The 23,265-nt window shown below is 36.7% G+C and overlaps 1 protein-coding gene across 5 annotated transcripts in view; it reads left to right on the forward strand.

Annotated features, from left to right (window-relative positions):
* The window catches only part of FKTN (fukutin), a 67,727-nt gene that overhangs the window by 15,399 nt on the left and 29,063 nt on the right, over positions 1-23,265 (forward strand). For all 5 annotated transcript variants that reach the window (XM_032860769.1, XM_032860772.1, XM_032860773.1 and 2 more), the window contains exons 3-6: positions 9,403-9,462; positions 13,407-13,610; positions 16,630-16,907; positions 17,565-17,697. In XM_032860769.1, coding sequence (XP_032716660.1) covers positions 9,403-9,462; positions 13,407-13,610; positions 16,630-16,907; positions 17,565-17,697 — 675 coding nt within the window. The remainder of the gene's footprint in view (positions 1-9,402; positions 9,463-13,406; positions 13,611-16,629; positions 16,908-17,564; positions 17,698-23,265) is intronic.

The raw sequence follows: 23,265 nt of genomic DNA on the forward strand, positions 1-23,265 counted from the left end.
TAGTTAGAGATGCTTTGGATGACTAACAGTACCTTAAACAAATAGAAGGTTATTTATATTTTCTACCTTTAAGTTCAGAGCTTCTAAACTTCTCTTGACATTTTCCTTGTGCTAGACAAGGCTGGAAGAAGAAATATTGCATTCTAGAAGACTTCTACTTTTGTGACGTTAGTCAGCAGATTTCCAGATATAAAATAATCTGGGAGAGCAAGGTTTTACTACCGTGTTGTTCTTGTTATTTAGCTTTTCCACACTTTGTAATAGAGATTGCAGAAAAAAAGTGTGAAAGTGAGTGTCAGGTCAGCTTACACAATGTCTGCCACAGCAGCTAACATCTTTTTGTTGTTTATATGCTTGGCATTGTGCTAAGCATTTCACATACATTTAATTCTTATAACAACAATTCTTATAACAACAACATTTAATTCTTATAACAACAACAGTAATTCTTATATAACAGTATATCTTGTGCTTTCTGTTTTCCCAGAGAAAAAAACTGAGGTTTGTTGAGATTTATTAATTTGTCCAATGTCACATAATTATTAATTTCTTTTTAGAGAGAGAGAGAGAATAAGCAGGAGGAAGGGCAGAAGGAAAAGGAGAGAGAGAATCCTAAGTAGTCTCCCTGCCCAGCGCGGAGCCTGATTTGGAGCTCAAGCTCACAACCCTGAGATCATGACCTGAGCCAAAATCAGGAGTTGGACACTTAACTGATCCACCCAGGCACCCAATGTCACATAATTATTAAATGAGGGAGATAGAATTTAAACATAGGGAGTCTACCCCAAGAATCTTGTTCCTAATATTAAACTCTATTAGTGGTCATTTATTTGATTACTAATGGGGCTAAACATCTTTCCATATGCTTATTGCTTCTTTTTATTTCTTTTTTATTCTTATTTCTTTGTATTCCCATCTGCATATTTTTCTGGTGGTGTGTTCTATATAGTATAGGATAAGGATAGTATACCTTTATCATATGTATCTCAAAACATTTTTCCTGGTTTATTAATTTGCCTTTTAACTTTATATTCATGTATAACTCTCCCAATACATTTGTATTTAATTTTTGGTAGACAGCTTTCTTCTTTAGGGGATCTGGTTTTTATGCCATTAGTAGCCCAAGACTGGAAATATTCACCTGTATTTTCATCAAAAACTATTTATATTTATTTTTTTAACTAAATAGAATTTACTTTAGGATAAGGTATGAATTAGATATCTAACTTTAAGTTTTCCCACATGGTTAACAATTTGCACCAATATCACTTTTTGAATTCCCTTCATTAACTTAGAAATCCCATCTTAATTATACATTAAATTCCTACAAATAGCTACAATCCTGATCCCTTCCCCTGAATGTATTATAGCTTTAGCTGTCAAAAGCACAAACTCAAGCTTGGGATTAAACCTATCTATACTGTTTATTAGCTGTGGGATCTTGGGTAAATTACTTCTAAATGCTGTTTCCTCATCCTTAATACAGGGAAGGTAACAGTACCACCTTGTAGACTTGTGAAGCTTAAACAAATTAATGCATGTAAAACATTTGGAACAGTGCATGTCACATACAAATCAGGAAATATGGGCTTTTTGCGGGGGGCTTTTTTTTTTAAGGAAAGATGTCACCTAATACAAGTTTTTTTTTTTTTTCCAAGTGATGTCTTTCATTCATTGATTCATTCATTCATTCATTGATTCGTTCATTTTGTTTCAAGTTTTTATTTAAATTGTAGCTAGTTATCATATAGTGTATTACTGGTTTCAGGAATAGAATTTAGTGATTCATTACTTATATGTAACACCCAGTGCTCATCAAAACAAGTGCCCTCCTTAACCCATCATCCATCTAGCCCATCCCCCAGCCACCTCCCCCTATCAACCTTCAGTTTGTTCTCTATAATTAGGAGTCTCTTATGGTTTGTCTATGAGCTATTTCTAAAAGGCTTATTTGTTTATTTATTTGAGAGGGAGAACACCAGCAAGGGGAGGGACATAGGGAGAGAGAGGGAGAGAGAATCCTCAACCAGACCTGCTGAGCACAGAGCCTGACATGGGGCTTGATCCCAGGACCCTGAGATCATGACCTGAGCCAAAACCAGGATTTGGACGCCCAACCGACTGAACCACCCAGGCACCCCCATGAGCTATTATTTTTATTAATTATCTTTAATTTTATAATCAAAAGTTGTATTTGTTATATTGTGTCCATGACATACAAACTCCTTTAGTAGTAAGCACCATATTCATTAATTGAACAAAATAAGGCATAAAATTAAATAAAGTTCACTAAACCTGTATACTGTTAAATTTGAAAAGTTTGTATTATTTGTACTAGAGTTCTTGTTTTTTAAGTTCACTATTAATAATGGGTAGAAATGATAACATCTAAGTTCTGAAATATCAAAGGTTACTTTTATTAAAAATATGGCAATTATATTAAACTATTCCTAGACAAGTAATTTTGTGTTCTATAAAATAGAGTTTTAAACTTTATTATCTCAAAAGTTTTTATTTGAAAGTCACTGTTTGCCAGGCATTTTGACAGGGTGATAGAAGCAATGAGAAATGGTTTCTTTCTTCCATTTATTTATAATTTATTGGGGACAGATGCTACTGGAAGTATGGATGCTTCTTGCATGTTATTAGTATGAAGATAAAATACAATCTGTAAGGAATACAAGTAGTTTATGCCAACAGGAAAAAAATGCTTTATTTAAAAATAGTAGGTGTAGTTAGAGTAATAGATACTGAAGCGCCCAACTTTTTTTTTTTTTTTTTAAGATTTGTTTATTTATTAGAGAGAAAAAGAGAGAACAAGCAGGGGTGGGAGAGAAGCAGACTAAAGCAGGGAGTCTGATGCAGGAGTCACATCCAGGTGCCCCTGAAGCTCCCAACTTGTAAATTTTTTTCAATTTTGTTGAAAATATTTATACTTTTTGCTTTTTATTTAACTTCAAGATCTCACTTAAACTTTAGGGAAATACAGATGGATCTTGAGTGTTTAGTATAGTTTCTTGTGACACAGGAAGAGAACTCAGTTTTATAAACTTTGTTTACTGATTGTATCTGAATTGCATTTCTCATTTGTTCAACATTCTCATATACTCAATCTTAGATAAAGAAAATTCGCACAAATAAAATGATTTCTAGTTCAATTAAATTAGTTTGATTTGTTAGCAGGAGATTACAGAATGGTAGCCGTGATCAGCCCTAACTTATAGGTCAGCAGCATCAGTGTAAAAACCATTAATTTTAAGTCATGTTTGAACTTCAAGGCAATTTAGAAGAACATTTGAGATTATGTATTAAAGCTAGGACAGGAATGAAAAGTTGGTTTTATCAGTGATCACAGCCCACTTGTAGTAGTAAATTCCTGCAGCAGTGAATGTTGAGGACTGGAAAGCTTTTCAGACTTTTTTCAGGAGAGACTACTCTTATCATTGGTTAGGGAAGAAGGGTTATTGCTATCTTAGAGTTAAGGAGATCTACTTTTGATCATTTCTAGGGCTTCACCACAGAATTCCTTTGGGTCCTAGCTGGTTAGACAAATTTAGCTTTTCAAGATTTTCTCAATGAGGTCTGAATCATCTAGTTACTTGTCAGCATTAAAGAGAAGGAATTAATATAGCTCTTGGGTGGGCTACAACTCCATACATGGGTGGATTTGACTCTTCACATTCCAGAGAACAACTCTCTAGATCTTTGAAACACAAACTCTTGTGTGATGGCCTTATGAGCATTTTCTTTGAGCTCCAGTTTTCAAGTAATTGGCTGACAGTTTGCATCACAAAGGAAGGGGTGTCTGTAGGACCCACTAAGGAATGTCAGTTGTTCATTGTTTCTTTACTGCACCAACCAGGACTGTGATTATAATTCTGTGTGTTCATTCGGTCTGTGTTTATTGATTACTTGTTACATACAGGCCACTTTACAGGAATACAGAGATAAATAGAACACAGGTCCTGCTCTCAAGGAACTTATAATTTGATAGAGGAGGCAACAGCATTAATTCTTGAGTTCGAGGCCCACATAGTCCCGAGTTCAAATCCTCATTTGGTGGTTTGGCTTACTGCAAAGTCACCTAACTTTTTTGAGCCTCAGTTTCTTTAAATGGGTCTAATAGCAGCATTGCTGGTTGAAATAATGTATGAAATGCATCTCACTTAGTGTTTGATATATGGTAGATGCTCATTAGATGGTAGTTGTTAGTAGTTTACACATTCTAGTCCTTTTAAAGTTTACATTGCTGTTCGATAAGTGAAATTGTATTTAATTATTACAGGCTTCTCACGAGCCTACATTTATCATTTTTCCATAAGTAAGTTATCTGGGGCCCAGATATCTTAAGCTTCTTGCTAAAGATTGCCAAGTTTAGGTCCTAAAACTTACATCTTCACTCATAGAGTCTTCTATGAATATGTTAAAACAAAATACTGTAGCACTGATAAGATATGAAATGAGATGGCTTTAAGGTATTACGGGTCACATTAGAAAATTGTAGAGTATTGCTGCCTCAGTGGAAGGAAGACAAAGCCAACGGACAGTATTTGTATTAAGCATTGAGTGAACCAAACCTTAGTGATGTTCTTAACTTAGAACCATAAGCAGCACCAGTGCCTGCAGTATTCATCTATTCTTATTACCTGGAAAGCCACTTACAGGGTTCTGTGCTGGGATGTCTTTCTTTGCATTCTATCTACCTCTCTGTGTTTGGTTAGAAGGCCAGGAGGGAGTGGAAAGGGGAGTTTGGATTTCGAGTTCGGCAGTATTCATTCACAGTGAACAATTTCATGTGCCATTATTAGACATGGAAATGAATCTGGTAGCCATTTAGATCATCGGTGACAAAGGTTTTTTAAATATTTTGAGTTGGTCAGTTGCTTGCTAAAATCATGAAAGAAACATGATTGTAAAAAAATCTTCTTTGACTATTGGCTGATTCTCTATGCTCTGAAGGATAATATATGGGTCATTTCTTGAGGAAGAGTATTCCATCTGATAATCTGATGTAGTATGATAAACTTTGATAATGCTGTTGTTCCTCTCTTCTTATCCTTCCTCACCTACCCCACCTCCAATTACCATCATCGTTCAGGAGAAATGTGAAAGAATTTCTTCCATTAGAATTGAGGGATATTTAAACAGTACTTCCATGGATTCCCAGACTTTAGACTTTTAGGTTTTTTAGCCAAACACTTTGTCTTATTAATAAACAAAGCTTTCCTAGTGTCTCAGATCACATTTATGAGTCTTAACAGTAAGAACTTCACTGACTTCGGAGTAAGTAAAAGAACAGTGCATCTAGTGGAAGGAAAGGCACTGAGATACAGAAGGGGAAAGCTGCCTAGAGGGTTGGTGAATTTACCATGGTTAGTGTTTCAGATCCTTAGGATTGCAAATTAATTTTTGTAAAGACTTTATTTATTTGACAGAGAGAGAGAACACAAGCAGGGGGTGTGGCAGGTGGAGGAAGAGGGAGAAGGAGGCCCCCTGTTGAGCAGGGAGCCTGACCCAGGGCCTCCATCCCAGAATTCCAGGATCATGACCTGAGCTGGAGGCATACACTTACTAAGGCATACACTGACTTATGCCCCAGATTGTAAATTTATAAACAATTGAAAAAGATCAGTTTTTTTAAGTCTGACTGATTTTTTTTATAGGCATGAGTAATGATCATGCTAGATTAACAATTCTGGTTTTTGGTTTCTGCAAGCAACTGATTGTTGGATACTGTCTTTCAAAAAATGAAAGGATTTTTCCTTAAATATTCACCTCCTATATCCCAAATACTTTCTCTTTAATGGCATATCTTAATTTGACTCATATATCAGTGGAGTTCAATAGCCATTAGAGTTTTTCTACCCTGATTTTTGGTATCTGATCTTCCCATTTATTAATTCACTTCACATAATTTCTACTCTAAATTCCTACAGGAATATCTTTAGGCTTTAAAAATTAAAAAAAAAACTGATTTTATATAACATTTCTTTTAGAACATTCAGCCATTTATTTCTCAAGTGTTCGTTGAGCGCTTACTGCGTAACAAGCACAGTACTAAGCTGTGAGACAAAATGATGAGTCAAATGTCATCCTTGCTATATAGGAAGTCACAAATGATGTCATAATCTTAGGTCATAATCTCAGGGTCCTATGTCTAGCTTTGCACTCACACAGAGTCTGCTTGAGATTCTCTCTCTCCCTCTCCCTCTGCCCCCTGCTCGCTGGCTCTTTCTAAGATAAATAAATCTTATATAAAAAAAAAAAGAAACCTATAAAGAGACAAGCAAATGACAGTATAATATGTTACTTCTTCAAAGCACACTTCATAAACCCTGTTCTGCCTACTTTACTAGTTATAGTTTAAGAACTCTTCTGTTCTTTAGTCTCTAGCTTTTGTAACCCTCTTTTGTACAGCTGTCACAGTTATTTTTCTTAAGATGTGATCCACTTACTCTCTGCATAGCATACCTATGGAATAAGATCCTAATTTCTTACCATGGTATGGTAGATAGTCTTTGCTACTCAAGATCCTGTCTTCCCCGCACTCTGGGCTTCAGGAGGTGACCTGTATGGACTGCATTAGCTGAATTCTTTGCCTTTTCTAGTTGAGGTCAGCCAATGGGAAACATCACCCAGAGGTTGGAGACCAGGAGGAAAGAGAGGCCAGGTTATTTATTCTCGTGGTTCTCTCTTTCTAGGATCATTGCTGGATAGGGACTGCATTCCTTCGCAACAGTGACAGTGTAGCCACTGGGTGGCAGAAAGTGTTCCTCACCAGAGATAGATTAACCATTCAGATAAATGAAATTTCAACTGCAAGGGGCCTTAGGAGTATGTTACAAAGCTATATATTTTGTTGAAGTTTGCAGAAGATATTTTTGCATTCTTTTTCTTAAAAAGGACCACCAAAATTGTGTAATTTTCAGGCCCCTATAGAACTGGATCTTCCTATAGTCCTTATCTTTGATCCTTCAAGCTTAGGTAATTGCAAAGTTTATAGGGAACGAAAAACTGCTGAATAACCTACTTAGGGAGGTTATGGTTGAATATTTAATGGATTAAATAATATTTTGAGTTGGTTTTTATGAGTATAAATTTTATGGGTATAAGTTTTCCAGGTAAAGAAGGATGGGAAGGGCATTACAAATAGAGGAAACAGCCTATTTGGAAAAGATGAGCTGTGTGGAATCTATGTGGATATCTAGAAAAGGATGAGCCATGTGGATACCTAGAGACCAAAGGAAGCACAAAAGTCTTGAGGCAGGAACATGCCTGGCAGTTTTAAGAAGAGCAAAGAGATGAATTTGGCGATAGAGGACTTTTGCTTTTATTCTAAGTGAAATCGGGAGCCATAGGAAAGATTTGAGCTGATATGTGACATGATCTGACTTAAAAAAAAAAAAAAAGTGGTAGTGAATGCTCTGTTGAGAATAGATTGTTGGATCAAGGGCTAACACAGACCAGTTAGAAGGCTGTTCTAGTAATTTACACAAGAGGATGATGGCTTGGATAAGGGAACTGGTGGTAGAGTTCATGAAAAGTAGAAAGTAGAGCTATCGGAATTTGTTTATGGGCTAGATGTTGGGTATAAAATACAGAAAAGAGTGAGGGATAACTTTAGTATTTTGGGCTTAGATAATTGGAAAAGGGAAGTTGCTGTTTACTGAGATGGGGAAGACTAGGAGAAGTAAGCTTGAGGGATGGTTAGAGATCTGGAGTTGGGGTTTTTTTTTTTTTTTTTCATACATGTTAAGTTTGAGATGTTTATTTGACGGCCAGATGAAGAATGTGACTAGATAGTTGAATAAATTTGTAATTCAAAGGACTGGTCTGGTTGGAAATATAAATTGAGAGTTATAAGTGTATATATTGTATTTAAAGCCAATAAGAGTAGATGAGTTACCAAGAAAGTGAACATAGAGTAAAGAAATGGGAGAAAAGTCTCCTGGTGTGAGTTTTGGGACCCTCCAATACATCAGAAGTAGAAGACCTAACAAATGAGAGTTAAGAAGGAGCGGCCAGAAAGAAATAGCAGGAAAACCAGAGGTAGTCAGGATTTTGAGAGCCAACCAGCTGAAGTGTTTGAGTGAGACAGACGTGATCTACAATTCTTGATAGATCAAAAAAGACAAGGGTAATAATAATAATAATTGATCAGTGGGTTTAGCAACATGGAGGTCATTGGTGATCTTGATGAATACTTGGAGGAGTGAATTTAATCTTGTGAGCACATGAGGAGAGTGAGAACAGACAGCCCATTAAGGGTTTTGCTTGAAGGAGGACAGAAAATTGTTAGTTGGGGGAAAAGAGGGGTGGGTTGTTTGTTTGTTTTAAGATAGGAGAAATACTGTCATATTTATATATTGAGGGAAATGATCCAGCAGAGAAAGCAAACAGCTCGGAAATTCAGTCTCATCTACTAATGGAGAGCTATGGTGAGCAACAGGGGCTATGTTACAGAGTTTCCAGTCTCTTTTTAAGGATGAAGATTACAAAGCTGTCTCTTAGTGCTTTATTCTCAAATATCCCTTGGTATGAAAATGTTATTGTCTAAGTTGCAGAGCTTATGAGAGACCAGTTCTGGCTTTACCTTTATAACTCAGTATATCTCTACCTCTTTTCCTGCTTCCTTCCCTGCGTTTAACAAACCCTCATTAAACATTTACTCATTGCTAAGCCCTACACTAGTCACTGTCAATACAGAGAAGGATTGGACTTGGTCCCTGCCCTGTGTAGTGGGGAGATGAGTCTCCTTTTTAGGAAATTGGGGTATTTTTCATTTTTTAGGGTAAGTCTGTTCTTACTGTTCTTCAGCATCCTCCCATCTATATTTTCTAGGTAAAGAACATATTCAAGGCATAAGAAACTTCCCTGGATCTTCTTAGGGCTTGAAACATTCTTCCTATTGTCTCTAGACCATCAGACATTCTTTTTCAAAATACTTTCAAAGTATTTTGGGGCTTATCAGATGAAAACTCATAATGCTTTCTTCTGATTCTCTAGACCTGAATATTTTAAAAAATTTTTCTTTTTTAGTGGAGTATAGTTGACACATAGTGTTACATTGGTTTCAACACAGTGACTCAGTAGTTAGTACATTAGTTAGTACATTAGTACAACATAGCAATTCAGCAGTTATGCTGTGCTCACCACAAGTGTAACTACCATCTGTCATGCAACACTATTAGAGTACCATTGATTGTATTCCCTTGATTGTATTCCCCATGCGTCCCTTTCACCCCATAACTAGAAGCCTGTATCTCCCACTCCCCTTCACTCATTTTTCCCATCCTCCCACTCCTCCCCTGTACCCGCCACTAGTTCGTTCTCTGCATGCCAAGCCAAATAAGTCAGAGAAAGATAGCTTTAAATTTACTAAAAATTTTGTTATCTTCTTAGAATGGAGCTGGTTTATCAAAATCTAAAGGAAGCCGACTTGGATTTGATAGCACACAGTGGGTATGTATGATAAGCAGGAGTGAAATCCTCATTTACAATGTTCATTTGGTTCATTTGTTTATGTACTTGATAAATATTTGTTGAATGATGACAATGGTAATAGCTGTCTTGGTGGGCAGTGGGAGTAGGTGGTCGAGAGGAAGAGGTAGGCCCTCGGTCAAGTGCGTTACATGCAGTATCTCATTTAGTCCTTATGGACACTTTATGAAGTCAGTACATACTGTTATCCTCAGTTCACTGAAGGGTTTAGGGTTAGTTGGCTAATAACTGACTGAATCTAGATTGTAAGTATTTGCTTTCAAAATTCTCACTCACTTAACTATGGTACATCCCCAGATGAAAAAATGTATGAATCAGAATTGAACTATGAATAAGGGACAATGATGATTAGGAATAAAAATCAATTCAACTGGTTTCCGTTTTTTTTTTTTTTTAAGATTTTATTTATTTGACAGACAGAGATCACAAGTAGGCAGAGCAGCAGGCAGAGAGAGAGGGGGAAGCAGGCTCCCTGCTGAGTAGAGAGCCCGATGGGGGGCTTGATCCCAGAACCCTGGGATTATGACTTGAGCTGAAGGTAGAGGCTTAACCCACTGAGCCACCCAGGCGCCCCACAACTGGTTTCCTTTTTAAGATAAGGAAAACTAGCAGTGTATACGATATATCCCTGTTTTGATTTATAAATTTCAGAACTTACACATTTATAAAAATATGTTTTCTTACCTTTTTTCTAGGCAAATTTAGAATGAAAAAGGATGCTAGGTTACTAGTTACTAATAAAAAGTTACATTTCTCCTGTTAGTATACATTTTGGATGTGACTAGTTATTTCTTGTGGATGACTTCAGTCTTTGGCATCTCTTTAACCAGAGACACGAAGCTTCTAAGATAGAAAGTAGATTTTCAAAATCATGAAGCAGCAGTGAAAGAGTAATAACTCTAGCTCGTTGCTGGCACCAATTGGTTTTGAACTATTATCTAAAAAGTAAAGTCTGGGATATCCTATACCAGGCTCCTCAACTATGAAGTATCAAGATGAACTTCTAATTTATTAAAAATAGTAGAACAGGAAGCCCCGTCTTTTTCATTCAGGGAAAGATCCTGAGGTGGGAGAAAATAATGGATTTTTTTTTTTAAATTTTATCCATTTATTTGACAGAGAGAAATCACAAGCAGGCAGAGAGGCAGGCAGAGAGAGAGGAGGAAGCAGGCTCCCCGCTGAGCAGAGAGCCCGATGCGGGACTCGATCCCAGGACCCTGAGACCATGACCTGAGCTGAAGGCAGAGGCTTAACCCACTGAGCCACCCAGGCGCCCCAATAATGGATTTTTTTAAAAGAGTTTACTTCCAAGATAAGTGGGCAAAAATTCAGTGAGTTCTCCTTGTTAATTACATTGCATGGTACTAAGAATCAGTCTTTGTAATTGCAGAATCATGAGGAAGGGGAGAAGTACTAAAATACTTTTGTAATAGTATTTTCAAAAGAAGGAGGGGCGCCTGGGTGGCTCAGTGGGTTAAAGCCTCAGCCTTCGGCTCAGGTCATGATCTCAGGGTCCTGGGATCAAGTCCCGCATCGGGCTCTCTGCTCAGCGGGGAGCCTGCTTCCCCTTCTTTCTCTGCCTGCCTCTCTGCCTACTTGTGATCTCTTTCTCTGTCAAATAAATAAATAAAATCTTTAAAAAAAAAAAAAAGGAAGGAAAAGTGAAATTTGATCAGTAAGTGTGACTGAGCCCTGATAAAATTCTAGAATAAGTTATTAAACAGATGAGAGCACTTAGGAAAGAAAATGATTATTAGGTGCTAGCCTTTCACAAGAACAAGTCCCACCAAGCCCTGTTAGATGACTATTACAGTCTTAGTATACCCTGTTTTTCAACAAGACATTTTTCTTTCTTACAAAGAAAATGAAGGTCAGATGGTAATAGTCATGTTTATTTAGAATTAATTGGATTTAGAATCAGTTGGACATCTGTTTCCAAGGAGCATTGATGATTGCATTGATAACAACCTGGAAGGCATATTTAGAAGGTGAGTTAGAGAATCTCTTCTCTACCCTGCCCTAATCTATATTTATATCAATAATTGTAATGAAGCCATAAATGTGTTCATCATGTTTGTATTTAACACTAAGCTGAAAGAGATTCATTCAACAAACATTTATTAAGCACCTTATATGTGCTGGTGTCTGTCACTTCATCATCTTTCTTTCAAAATCATTTATTTTATTTTCCTGCTGTAAAGCACAGATAACAACAACCATAAGAGAAAAAAAAAAAGATAAATTAGAATCTCACAATTTAAGACTTCTAATCCTCAAAAGACTCCATTAAAAAAAGTGAAACAAGATGGGATCGGGAGGGAGACAAACCTTACGAGACTCTTAATCTCACAAAACAAACTGAGGTTTGCTGGGCTGGGGGAAGGGAGAGCGTGGTTGGGTTATGGACATTGGGGAGGTACGTGCTATGGTGAGTCCTGTGAAGTGTGTAAACCTGGTGATTCACAGACCTGTACCCCTGAGGCTAATAATACATTATATGTTAATAAAAAATAAAAATTAAAAAAAAAAAAAGACTCCATTAAGAAAATGAATAGAAATGCCATGGAGGAGGAAGTATTTGCAAAACATGTATCTGACAAAAGACAGGGTATCAAGAATATATAAAGAACAACTCAAAAGCAGATTTTTTTGTTTATACTCTTTATCAGATTGAGGAAGTATTCTATTCCTGGTTTGCTGAGAGGTTTTAATCATGACTAGGTATTGAATTTGTCAAATGCTTTTTCTGTATTAAAATTATGATAGGATTTTCCCCCTTTATTCTGTTGAAATGGTAAATTTCATTGATTGATTTTCAAATGCTAAACTAACCTTTCATTTCTTTCTTTCTTTTTTATTTTAACCTTTCATTTCTGGGATAAACCCTGCTTGGTCAGGATATTTACTTTTTTGGTCTTTTTTTTTAAACTACTGGAATTGATTTTCTAGTATCTTGATAGTGGTTTATAATTTTCTTTTTTGTAATATTTTTGTTAGGTTTTGGTATTAGGATTGCACTGGCCTTGTAAAAATGAGTTAGGAAGGATACCTCCCTGCTCAGTTTTCTCATAAGTTTTGTAGAATTCGTATTATTCCTTAAATCTTTGATAGAATTTACCTGGGAACCATCTGAGTCTGGAGTTTTTTCTTGTTGTTGCTATTATTTTGATATAAAACATATATATATATTACATATATATGTATAACAAATATATATGAATATATAACAAATATATATGTTTAAATTCAATTTTGGTAATTGGTATAGGGCAATTCAGATTTTCCGTTTCATCTTGTGGTAATTTGTTAATTGTGTCTTTAAAGAAATTTGTCCATTTTATCTAAAATTTGTGTTTTCAGTAGGGGGCTCTACTTACTGCCTTAAATAATTATATTTTAAAATATTACATTATTACTTGAAAATCAAACTATATATGGGAATAGTAAAGCAGGCAATATATTTTAGTTTGAATCTTTTGCTTAGAAAGATTAGTAAGCAGTATTACAAATATGAAGAAAAGTGGCACATACAATTGATTTTTGATTTTGAAAAGGTTGACATGACCAATTTTTAAAAACTGACGTGTGGTATTTCCTCTCCCACTTTGGCTCAAAAAGATTATTTAATACCAAGGAAATAATTTGTAAGCCCAAAGTTTTCATTTGGGATACAACTTCCCCTGTAAAGATTTTGTTATTCTTTTGATGTATAATTAGTTAGTAGCTTACTGTTCTCTAATAGTGTGTTGCATATATTTTTGTTATAGCATATTTTACCTTGTATTATAAATCTACTGAGTGAAATATATATATGTATATGTTCTTATAAAATTAATAAAAATTTAATAAGATGGATTGTTGTATTGGTTTAGAAGATTTAAAGGGATTCTTTTCCTCTCAAACAGCATGCAGTTAAAAAATTTATTATGCTAACATCCAGCCAAAATGTACCAGTGTTCCTTATTGATCCTTTGATTCTGGAATTGATTAATAAAGACTTTGAACAAGTAAAAAATACTTCTCATGGCTCCACTTCAGAATGCAAGTTTTTCTGTGTTCCAAGGGACTTTACTGCATTTGCACTGCAGTATCATCTGTGGAAGAATGAGGTAAGATGATTGGCTTTCAGATATTGGAATGTGTCTTTTACAAATTAGTGTGGGTTTAAGCCAGTTTAAAAAGTAAAAAATAAAGTTCATAGGAATTATAACCTGTCTACGTACATAATCCACTAAGTCAATATAAGGTCTTAACTATAATGTAAATTAAAAATAAAAGGAGATGTTTATTTTAGCATGTAAATATTCAGTCATGACTACATTAGAAAGCATAATGAAGTAATTCAGATAGTTGCACTTTTCAGTAGGATTATTAAATACGATTAGCATCAAATATAGACTCATTATGAATGATATTGTTAGTAATGTGGTTTTTTTTAAAATAGTAAACAAGTTTCCAACAACAGAAGAGTAAAATTATCTCTCCTTTAACATAGCTATTGTAATCCTGGGAAATAGAGACTCAGATCATTATGAACAAGGTTTTCACTGCAGGACTCCCTGATAGAACATTTGAGATTGTTCAGGACACGGGGCAGATTTTCGTATTTTAGATTGTAAGATGTCTAGTATTTCTCACCCAAGCCTCTAAATGCCAGTGGTGTGTTCCTCAATCATTATGATAATCAAAAATATGCCCACAGATTATTTTTAAAGACTTTATTTATTTATTTATTTGAGAGAGAGTGAGAGAGAGGGGGAGTATGAGTAGGGGGAGGGGCAGAGGGAGAGGGAGAAGCAGACTCCCCTGAGCATGGAGTCCAGCATGGGCTCCATCCCGGGACCCTGGGATCATGACCTGAGTCAAAGGCAGACGCTTAACCAACTGAGCCACCCAGTCAACCCTGTCCACATTTTTAAATGTCTCTTGGATACAGTACCACTTGCTTTGAAAACCAGTCCTTTAGAAGAAAGAGAATGTGCCACAATTGGCAAAAACCAGTAGGACCATAGCTTGTGGAAGAAGCAAAAGGTCAGAAGGGGGAAAGTGTGGAAGATTTTGTGAAGATTGTGAGGCCAGGCCTAGAAGTATTATGTGGTATTTCCTCCACATTCTTTTTTTTTTTTTTTAAGATTTTATTTATTTATTTGACAGAGATCACAAGTAGGCAGAGAGGCAGGCAGAGAGAGAGGGGGAAGCAAGCTCCCTGCTGAGCAGAGAGCCTGATGCGGGGCTCGATCCCAGGACCCTGGGATCATGACCTGAGCCGAAGGCAGAGGCTTTAAACCACTGAGCCAGCCAGGCGCCCCTCCTCCACATTCTTTTGACAAAGACACAGTTTAACTCTATATCCATAAAGGAGAAGATGTTTTCTCTATCGGAATTAACACTTTCTCACGTGTAACAGTATGAACAACAGTAACAACAAATATCTATTTTGACCTGCTGAGTACTAGTCACTCTTGATTCCTAGGGTTGAGGAACTTGCAGTTTATTGATGGAGTTTAAACAAACAATTAAAAAGCAGTATAATCAATACTATGATAGAGGTCTGTGTTTGTAATGAAATGAGAGCATGGACGAGGTTACACCTAATCCAAATGACAACATTCAAAAGCAGTAAGTGATGTGAATAATGTACTCTTGGAGAATGTTTATGAATGCTGTGGCTTTTAAGATAAACTTACAAACAGCTCCATAATTTAAAAACATTAAAGTCTGATATTACCACTTAGGGCTTTGTTTTCCTTAACTGCAGACTAGATATATTGATATTTTCCTTTCTAACTTCAAATAGTTTCTAGGGACATCAGATGAGATAATGAATGTGAAAGAGCTTCATGTACATTATATAAATATAGACTAAAGAGGTAGTATTAAGAATAGAAAGAACCATGGGCTTCCTGAGTGGCTCAGTCAGTAAAGCATCTGCCTTCGGTTCAGGTCATGATCCCGAGTCCCTGGATCGAGCCCCACATCAGGTTCCTTGCTCCACAGAAAGCCTGCTTCTCCCTCCTGCTTGTGAGCTCTCTGTCTCTCTCTCAAATAAATAAAATCTTAAAAAAAGAAAAAAAGAAAAGAATGTAAAGAACCTTAGATTTGGTTGGATAAGACCTAAATACTGGCACTGGCTTTGCCTTTTATTAATTTCGGTTTTTTAGACTTCTGTGAGTCTGCTTTTTAATCTAGCGTACCTGTGCTACTTATTTTGTAAGATGGATGTCATGTGTAAATACCATAATGGTTATAAAAGTTGCTTGGAAATTATAAAGTCCTGTTAGAATCTCAGGTGTTCTCAATAATTAATACTATTTAATCATCTATATCACTGGCTGTTGATATTAGAACTAAAAATTGACAATATAGATTAATCTTGTTACATGAGATTTATACCATAACTAATAATGTTGGAAAATACACTTTGTTTCATAGTATGTCTATTTTCTAATGATTTGCATTATGGTGGACTTCTATTGAAGTAGCAGTTGAAGGTGCTGGGATATAAACTATGAGATGAAAGTACTCTTTTGAAGCACTTTCTTTTTTTTTTTTTAAAGGTTTTATTTATTTATTTGACAGGGGGAGACACAGCAAGAGAGGGAACACAAGCAGGGGGGTGGGAGAGGGAGAAGCAGGCCCTCTGCCCAGCAGGGAGCCTGTTGTGGGGCTCAATCCCAGAACCCTGGGATCACTACCTGAGCCAAAGGCAGATGCTTAATGACTGAGCCACCCAGGCACCCCATGAAGCACTTTTGAAGATAAGAGATTAATAGAAGTTAAATTGAAAATTACAAGTTTTATTTTAAGTGTTATCCTTATATTAACATTTACTTTATAGATCTTAATCAGAGAACACTAACCTGAGCATTTTCTTTCCAAGGAAGAAATTGGTATTAATTTGCATAAAGGGAGTCTTTGAACATGTCCATCAAGCTATGTAGTTTCCCTTTTTGGTATTCTCTTTCTTCTCCCACCACCACCTTCCCCCTTACCACTCTTAATTTGAAATCTTTGGGCAAAGAGCAGATGAGCAAAAAATATGTGTGGCTTAATTCAGTGTAAGAATCACTTTAGTTTTGCTACCAGTATTTGGTTAATATTTAAACTTGATGTTTCTTTGGTTTTTAGGAAGGCTGGTTTCGGATAGCTGAAAATATGGGATTTCAATGCCTAAAGATTGAGAGCAAAGATCCCCGGCTAGATGGGATAGATTCACTTTCTGGAACTGAAATTCCCCTGCACTATATCTGCAGATTGGCCAGTCATGCCATCCACTTGGTGGTCTTTCATGAGAGGAGTGGCAACTACCTCTGGCATGGCCATTTACGACTCAAAGGACACATGGATAGAAAATTTGTTCGTTTTCGAAAATTACAGTTTGGTCGTTATCCTGGAGCTTTTGACAGGTAAATTCAGGATCTAAATAGGTGTTCTGAAACCTCTGTTGTTCAGTCATGAATTCTTACTCTTTGTTTACATTTAGTAATTAAATCTATTATGCAATTCACACAAACCAGTTTTGAAGTCTTAATGTTCAATGGGAAGAAATTCATGGACATGTGCATCAGGAAATAGATACAAGAATGTTCATAACAACATTGTTCTCAATGCTGTCAAACATTGTATATTCATACAATGAAATATTGTAGAGCATGGAATAAATGGATTAGTGCTCTGTGTAACAATAAAGATGAATTCTACAATGTTGAGTGACAGAAGAAAGATGTAAAATAGTACAGCTCTTGATTATAAAAAGTGCAAGCAGAGGAGAAAATATGTTCGTGGATATATGCTTACATAGTAAACATGGTCAAAAGGTACAAACTTCCAGTTATAAGATAAATAAGTTCTGGGGGTGTAATGTGCAGTTTGGTGACTATAGCTATCAGTGCTGTATTATATATTTGAAAGTTGCTGAGAAAGTAGATCTTAAAAAGTGGTATCAGGGGTTAACTGAGGAAAATGTGCTTGATGTTTAGCTGTTTTACTTATGTTGTGTATTTTGAAGAAGCTGCCAGTTTTCTGGGTTAAGTCCTTTAATAAATCTTAACTTTTGTTTTCAGGCCAGAGTTGCAACAAATTACTGTTGATGGACTAGAAGTTTTCATCCCAAAAGATCCAGTGCGCTTTCTAGAAGAAATACCACACTCTAGGTTTATTGAGTGTAGGTATAAAGAAGCTCGAGCATTCTTTCAGGTTAGAAATAATCAAATGTACTTTTTAAATTAAAGGACATGTGTTTATTTTTAATATTTCTGGGGAGGGGTAGGAAATGAAGGGACTTAGGGAAAATCAGTAAGAAAACATCTTTTTGATTCATCTGTTTTCTTCTAGATTGTTTTATTTTAATTTTTTAAGTAGATTAAAGATTTATTTATCTATTTCTTTATTTTTGCAAGAGAGATTGAGTGTGGGCATGAGCAGGGGGAAGGCAGAGGGAGAAGCAGACTTCCCACTGAGCAGGGAGCCCAATGCAGGACTTGATCCAGGATTACAGGATCATGATTGGAGTTGAAGGCAGGCGCTTCACCAACTGAGCCACCCAGGTGCCCTAAAGTAGATTAAACATTAACCTTAAAAAATGATTTCTTCCCTATTTGAACGGTGCAATGTTTATGGAGCCATTGTTTTATTTGGATAGACTTTTGGTAGGTTTGGCACTGGCTCTGCTTTCAGTTGGGATATGCCATTTGCTTTATCAAAGGTGGTGTGTTCTTGAAGCCACCCCAGTTAGGATGAAGCTGCTGTAGAAGATAGAGCATGTAGATGTAGAAAAGATTTCATGGAAAATATACAGTTTTTCTCTTAGGGCTGGCAATGAATATGAATTTTTTTGTATTTATGAAGATTTTTGAAGGTAAATGCTACACAGAGACCAGTACTTTTTGAACTTTACTTTATTCTGCTGATGTAGCTTTCAATTCAATAAACATTTATTGAAAGCCTGTTTCCCAGGCACTCTGCTGACCTTGTAATGTAAAGATGATTTTGAGAGACATGAAGGTTCAGCTCTAAGATACGACTTGAAACAGAAATACAATAAAAACAGATTTATGGAGGGGTTTTAGTACCCTAATCCTTCCACTTGCCCTTTATTTTCTGGGATTCCCTTCCAAAAAACCTGTAGACACATGGACAGGAGTGGAATTGGGAAATGAAGTACCAGCTGTATCATTACTGGCCAAGTGCCCCACACCGGCAAATGCAAGGTTTTTCTGGTAGGCTTTGTTATTCCCCTGGACCGCTGCCTGCCAGCCTTCCTGGTGGCTCTTCCCACCCCCGTCCGCTTAAATCTGTAATTGTGGAGCTGTGAAATGTACCCCAGTCAGCCTCATGGATGAAAAGCTGGCAAACTGCATCTATGGATGGGCCGACTCCTAGGCAAGTGCTGATCCTCTTCTATCACACAGTAATAACAGGACACAGAGGAGATGCAGCTTGGTGCTTGGACTTGACCACTCACTCTTTGGGCCTTAAGGGGTTTTTTTTTGGTTGCCACCTCTGTCAGAGCTCTTATCACAGTGAATTGTGAATGTATGTCTTGTCCCATGAACTTACTGATGACAGGCATCTTCTTTATTCACTTCTGTAACCCCAGTATCTAGAACAGCATCTGGCACAAAGAAAGGATCCTAGAATTATGGAAAAATGTATGGAGAATAAGCAGCTCATCTGAATCAAATGATTTTTTTTTAATGACACTTATTAGGACTACTCCATTACCTAGCAAGCATTTGCCCAGACTCATTTTGTTGATCTTTGTGAGAAAGCAGTATAAAATGTAAAATGCTTCAGAATATTGATACATTATTAGGATAGTATCAAATTTTTTTAATTCTATATTTTCATTCTTGCTTTTTAAATTCTCAAACACTCAATGAGCATTTGAGTAAAGGATATGAATGACAGATGCTCAGAGGGCTTATCATATATAGCCTCATAGTTTTGGTGTAAAGTACCATCATACTGGAGACGTAGTCCTGTTTGGAGGTTTATATTTATAGTAGGATCATGTGTGTCCTTCCCTTACAGTAAGGTATACTTGTGATTTCTAATTTGCTTTTCTCTTTTGCTGTTGTATTGGTATTACTAATGTGGGGTGCCTAATTAGGTTGATAACTCTTTATTCTTATTATTTTAAATGTTTCATTCTTCATCATCATTTAAAAGTACCAGGAGGGTCAGTTTTCAAATTGAAGCGAGTATGCATAACTTTGAACACTAGATGGCGCCAAACAATCTGAAATATAATGCCTCGTGTATAACAAGCAATGATCTAATCTATTAGAGCTCATAAAACAACCTTCTTTGTATATCTAATAGTTTTTTCTTTGGGAAACATTCTCAAACTTTCAGGAAAGTTATAAATAAAATACAAATAACTTTTTTCTGAACCATTTGGGAGTAAGTTGGTGACTATGTATCCTATAACCTCAAATAATTTAGTATTTTCTCAAAACAAGAACATTGTCCTACATTGTCTTAATAAAAAAATCAGGAAGTTAACACATAGATTATCATCATTTAATCCCATTCAGGTTTTACTATGTAATAAAAGGATCCATTCAGAGTAAAATATGATAAAAGAATTTAGAATCACGTGTTGTATTTAATCTTTCTTTTTCCCTCTCTTTTTAAAAAGATTTTATTTATTTTAGGGAGAGATAGAGAATGTGAGTGTGGAGGGGGGGTTGGTAAAGGGAGAGGAAGAAGAAGAATCCCAAGCAGACACTGCACTGAGCATGGAGCCTGATCCCGTGCTTGATCTCAAGGCCCTGAGATCATGACCTGAGCGGAAATCAAGAGTCAGTCACTTAACCGACTGAGCCACAGGGGCCCCCTGTATTTAATTTTTCTCTCCGTAGTTTCCTCTAGTCCTTAGTGATTTCATAGTCCTTTTTTAAACTTTTATGACTTGGATGCTTTTGAGGATTATAGGCCAGATATTTTGTAGATTGTCCCTTCTTTGAGGTTTGTCTAGGTTTTCCTCAGGTAATATACCTGTAGTAGGAATAATGCAGAAGTGATTTTGTGCTCTTCTCATTACATCCTGTCAGGTGCTGCATGGTTGTGATTTGTCCCGTTACTGTTGATATTCACACTGAGCACTTGATTAAAGTGGTATCTCTAGCTTCACCCCTGTGAAGTTTCTGTATTTTCCTTTGTAACTAATAAAAATTTGGTATGAATCTTTTTTTAAAGGTTTATATATTAGAGAGAGAGAGAGCGCATGCACGAGGGGTGGGGAGGGGCAGAGAGAGAGAGAAAGAATCCTAAGTAGGCTCCCTGTTGAGCATGGAGCCTGTCATGGAGCTCCATCTCGTGAACCATGAGATCATGACAGGAGCCGGAATCAGTCAAAAGCTCAACCGACTGAGCCATCTAGTGCCCCGAAGGTACTTTAAAACCAGGTAAATGTTGTCAATATCCTCAGGCTCCTGGGTAGCCCAGTTAGTGAAGTGTCGGATTCTTGATTTCAGTTCAGGTCATGATCTCAGGGTCATGAGATTGGGCCCCACATCAGACTCTGCACTGGGCATGGAGCCTGCTTAAGATTCTCCCTCGACTCCTCCTCACTTCCCTACTAATGCATGTGTTCTCTGTCTCTTAAAAAGTAATTGTCCATAGGGTGCCTGGGTGGCTCAGTGGGCTAAAGCCTCTGCCTTCGGCTCAGATCATGATCCCGGAGTCTTGGGATCGAGTCCCACATCGGGCTCTCTGCTCGGCAGGGAGCCTGCTTCCCACTCTCTCTCTGCCTGCCTCTCTGCCTACTTGTGATCGCTGTCTGTCAAATAAACAAATAAAATCTTAAAAAAAGAAAAAAAGTAATTGTCCATATCCTTATCAGTCTTTCAGTGTATTTGTTTACATCAGTCTGAACTCGGGTTTCTTATTTTATTCAATAGGTTATAGTCCATTATTTTCTTTTTAAAAAATTAATTAATTCATATTTTTTTTTTAGTAATCTCTACACCCAATGTGGGGGTTGAACTCACAACCTGGAGCTCAAGAGTCACATGCCCTTTTGACTGAGCCAGCCAGGTGCCCCCTTTATTTCATTATTTATTTTGATCCTCAAATTGTTCCCTGTTTGGCCAGTGGGAATTTCTTCATGATGGTTTCCACGTCTTTTTAACATGTCTTCACTATTTTTTGAGTACTTTTTTGCTCTTTGGAGCAAGATGCTCTAGGTCCATCTTATAATTTCCCTGCAACAACACTGGAATCAGCCATTTCTCCAAATCCTGGTTCCTTTTAGAAGCCAAGGTTTGGATGCCAGGTGTGCTCATTGCTACGTGGTTTTTGTTGCACACAGGCCCTCTCAGTGACAGTGTGTATGCATGTGTGTATTTATTTCTATATCCGTCTATCTATCAAGATTCATGAATTCACAGTGATATAGCCAGTCCAACTACTTTATGTTTCAGTTAAATAGCATAGGGTTTGTTTCCTTATTTATGACTCCCTTCTCAAACAATGAGAAACTTGACTCCTATTATTATTAATATATTTGCTTATTTGTTCAATCTCCTGTCATTGCTTCTGTCCCCTCTCCCATATGGTTGCTCTCCTCACACTGCTTGAATGTTGCTAATCTCCCTCTGGGGTGTCCCCATCTGTGGACACACTTCTCAAACTGCTCAGGCTCTGACTCCCCACACTGGACATGGAGGGGGTGTCCTCTCCATGTGGATTTCCTCACCACTTGCTCAGGCTCTGATACCCATACCAGGCCACCCATGTGCCTATTCTTGCTCTGCCTTACCTAATAGTTCTAGTATTGGACAGTTCAGGAAGGGAGAAGAAATGCTCTCTTGGCTTACTTCATTTACTTTTATTTTCTCAGTCTACCAAGAAGTTTAGAAGTAGGATAACATACATTTTCTTGAACTGGGTTTTGTTTTAGCAGTAACCATGAAAAAATAATTAATGACTTTCAGTCCAGTCTGTTGAATTCCAGTGAAAAACCAGAGGGAAATATGGAACTATCTGGACACCTGGCCTAGGGATATCTACAGAACTATATTATCCTTCTTCTTCTACTAATTTTTTTCTGAGACTTTGGAAAATTTTCTAAGTCTTAATTTCCTCATCTATAAAATAAATGGGTACCTTCTGTCACGTGTTTTTTTTTTTCAGTCTATATTTTGGGGGGAAGTCTGGGGAAAGGTTACCTGAATAGCAAAGATCAAATGGACATGATGTTTAAATTAGGATTTTGTCCTTTTCTAGAGGTGTGATAAGCCCAAGATTGATATAAGACATTTTTAAGTAGGAAAAAACATTCATACTACAATTTAAAAAATCCCTAACAGATGCAAAAGGTTTATAGGTGTATACACTTTAATATATGTGCAGTCAATTCTAAGAAATGGAATTTCTGGGAGTGTCATGCTACGAAAGGTATATCAGAGATGAGAGTATGTCCATGCAGGGGCAGGCTCAATAGGACATAACTATCAGGGTAATATTTTTATCAAGCACGGAGTTTTCATGTCTGTTACTTAATTTGACCCTTTCAGTTACTCTTTGAAATAAGGCAAGTATTTGCCTTTAACAAATTAAAAAAAAAAAAAGAGGCTTCAGTGTGCTACACAGTCATTATTGGCTGAGCATAGACTAAATCTTGCATCTTCAGTGTTTTCCACCACACCCAGGATAAGAACATTTGCCTCCCATTCCAACCATGTGTTCCAAGAGAAGCTATGGCTTTGAGAATGTTTTCATGTCGAAGGCATCCTGTATGATTTGTATGTTCTAGAG

This window comes from Lontra canadensis, unplaced genomic scaffold (assembly GCF_010015895.1).
Source record: "Lontra canadensis isolate GAN:19392208 unplaced genomic scaffold, GSC_riverotter_1.0 scaffold19, whole genome shotgun sequence".
Lineage (NCBI taxonomy): Eukaryota > Metazoa > Chordata > Mammalia > Carnivora > Mustelidae > Lontra > Lontra canadensis.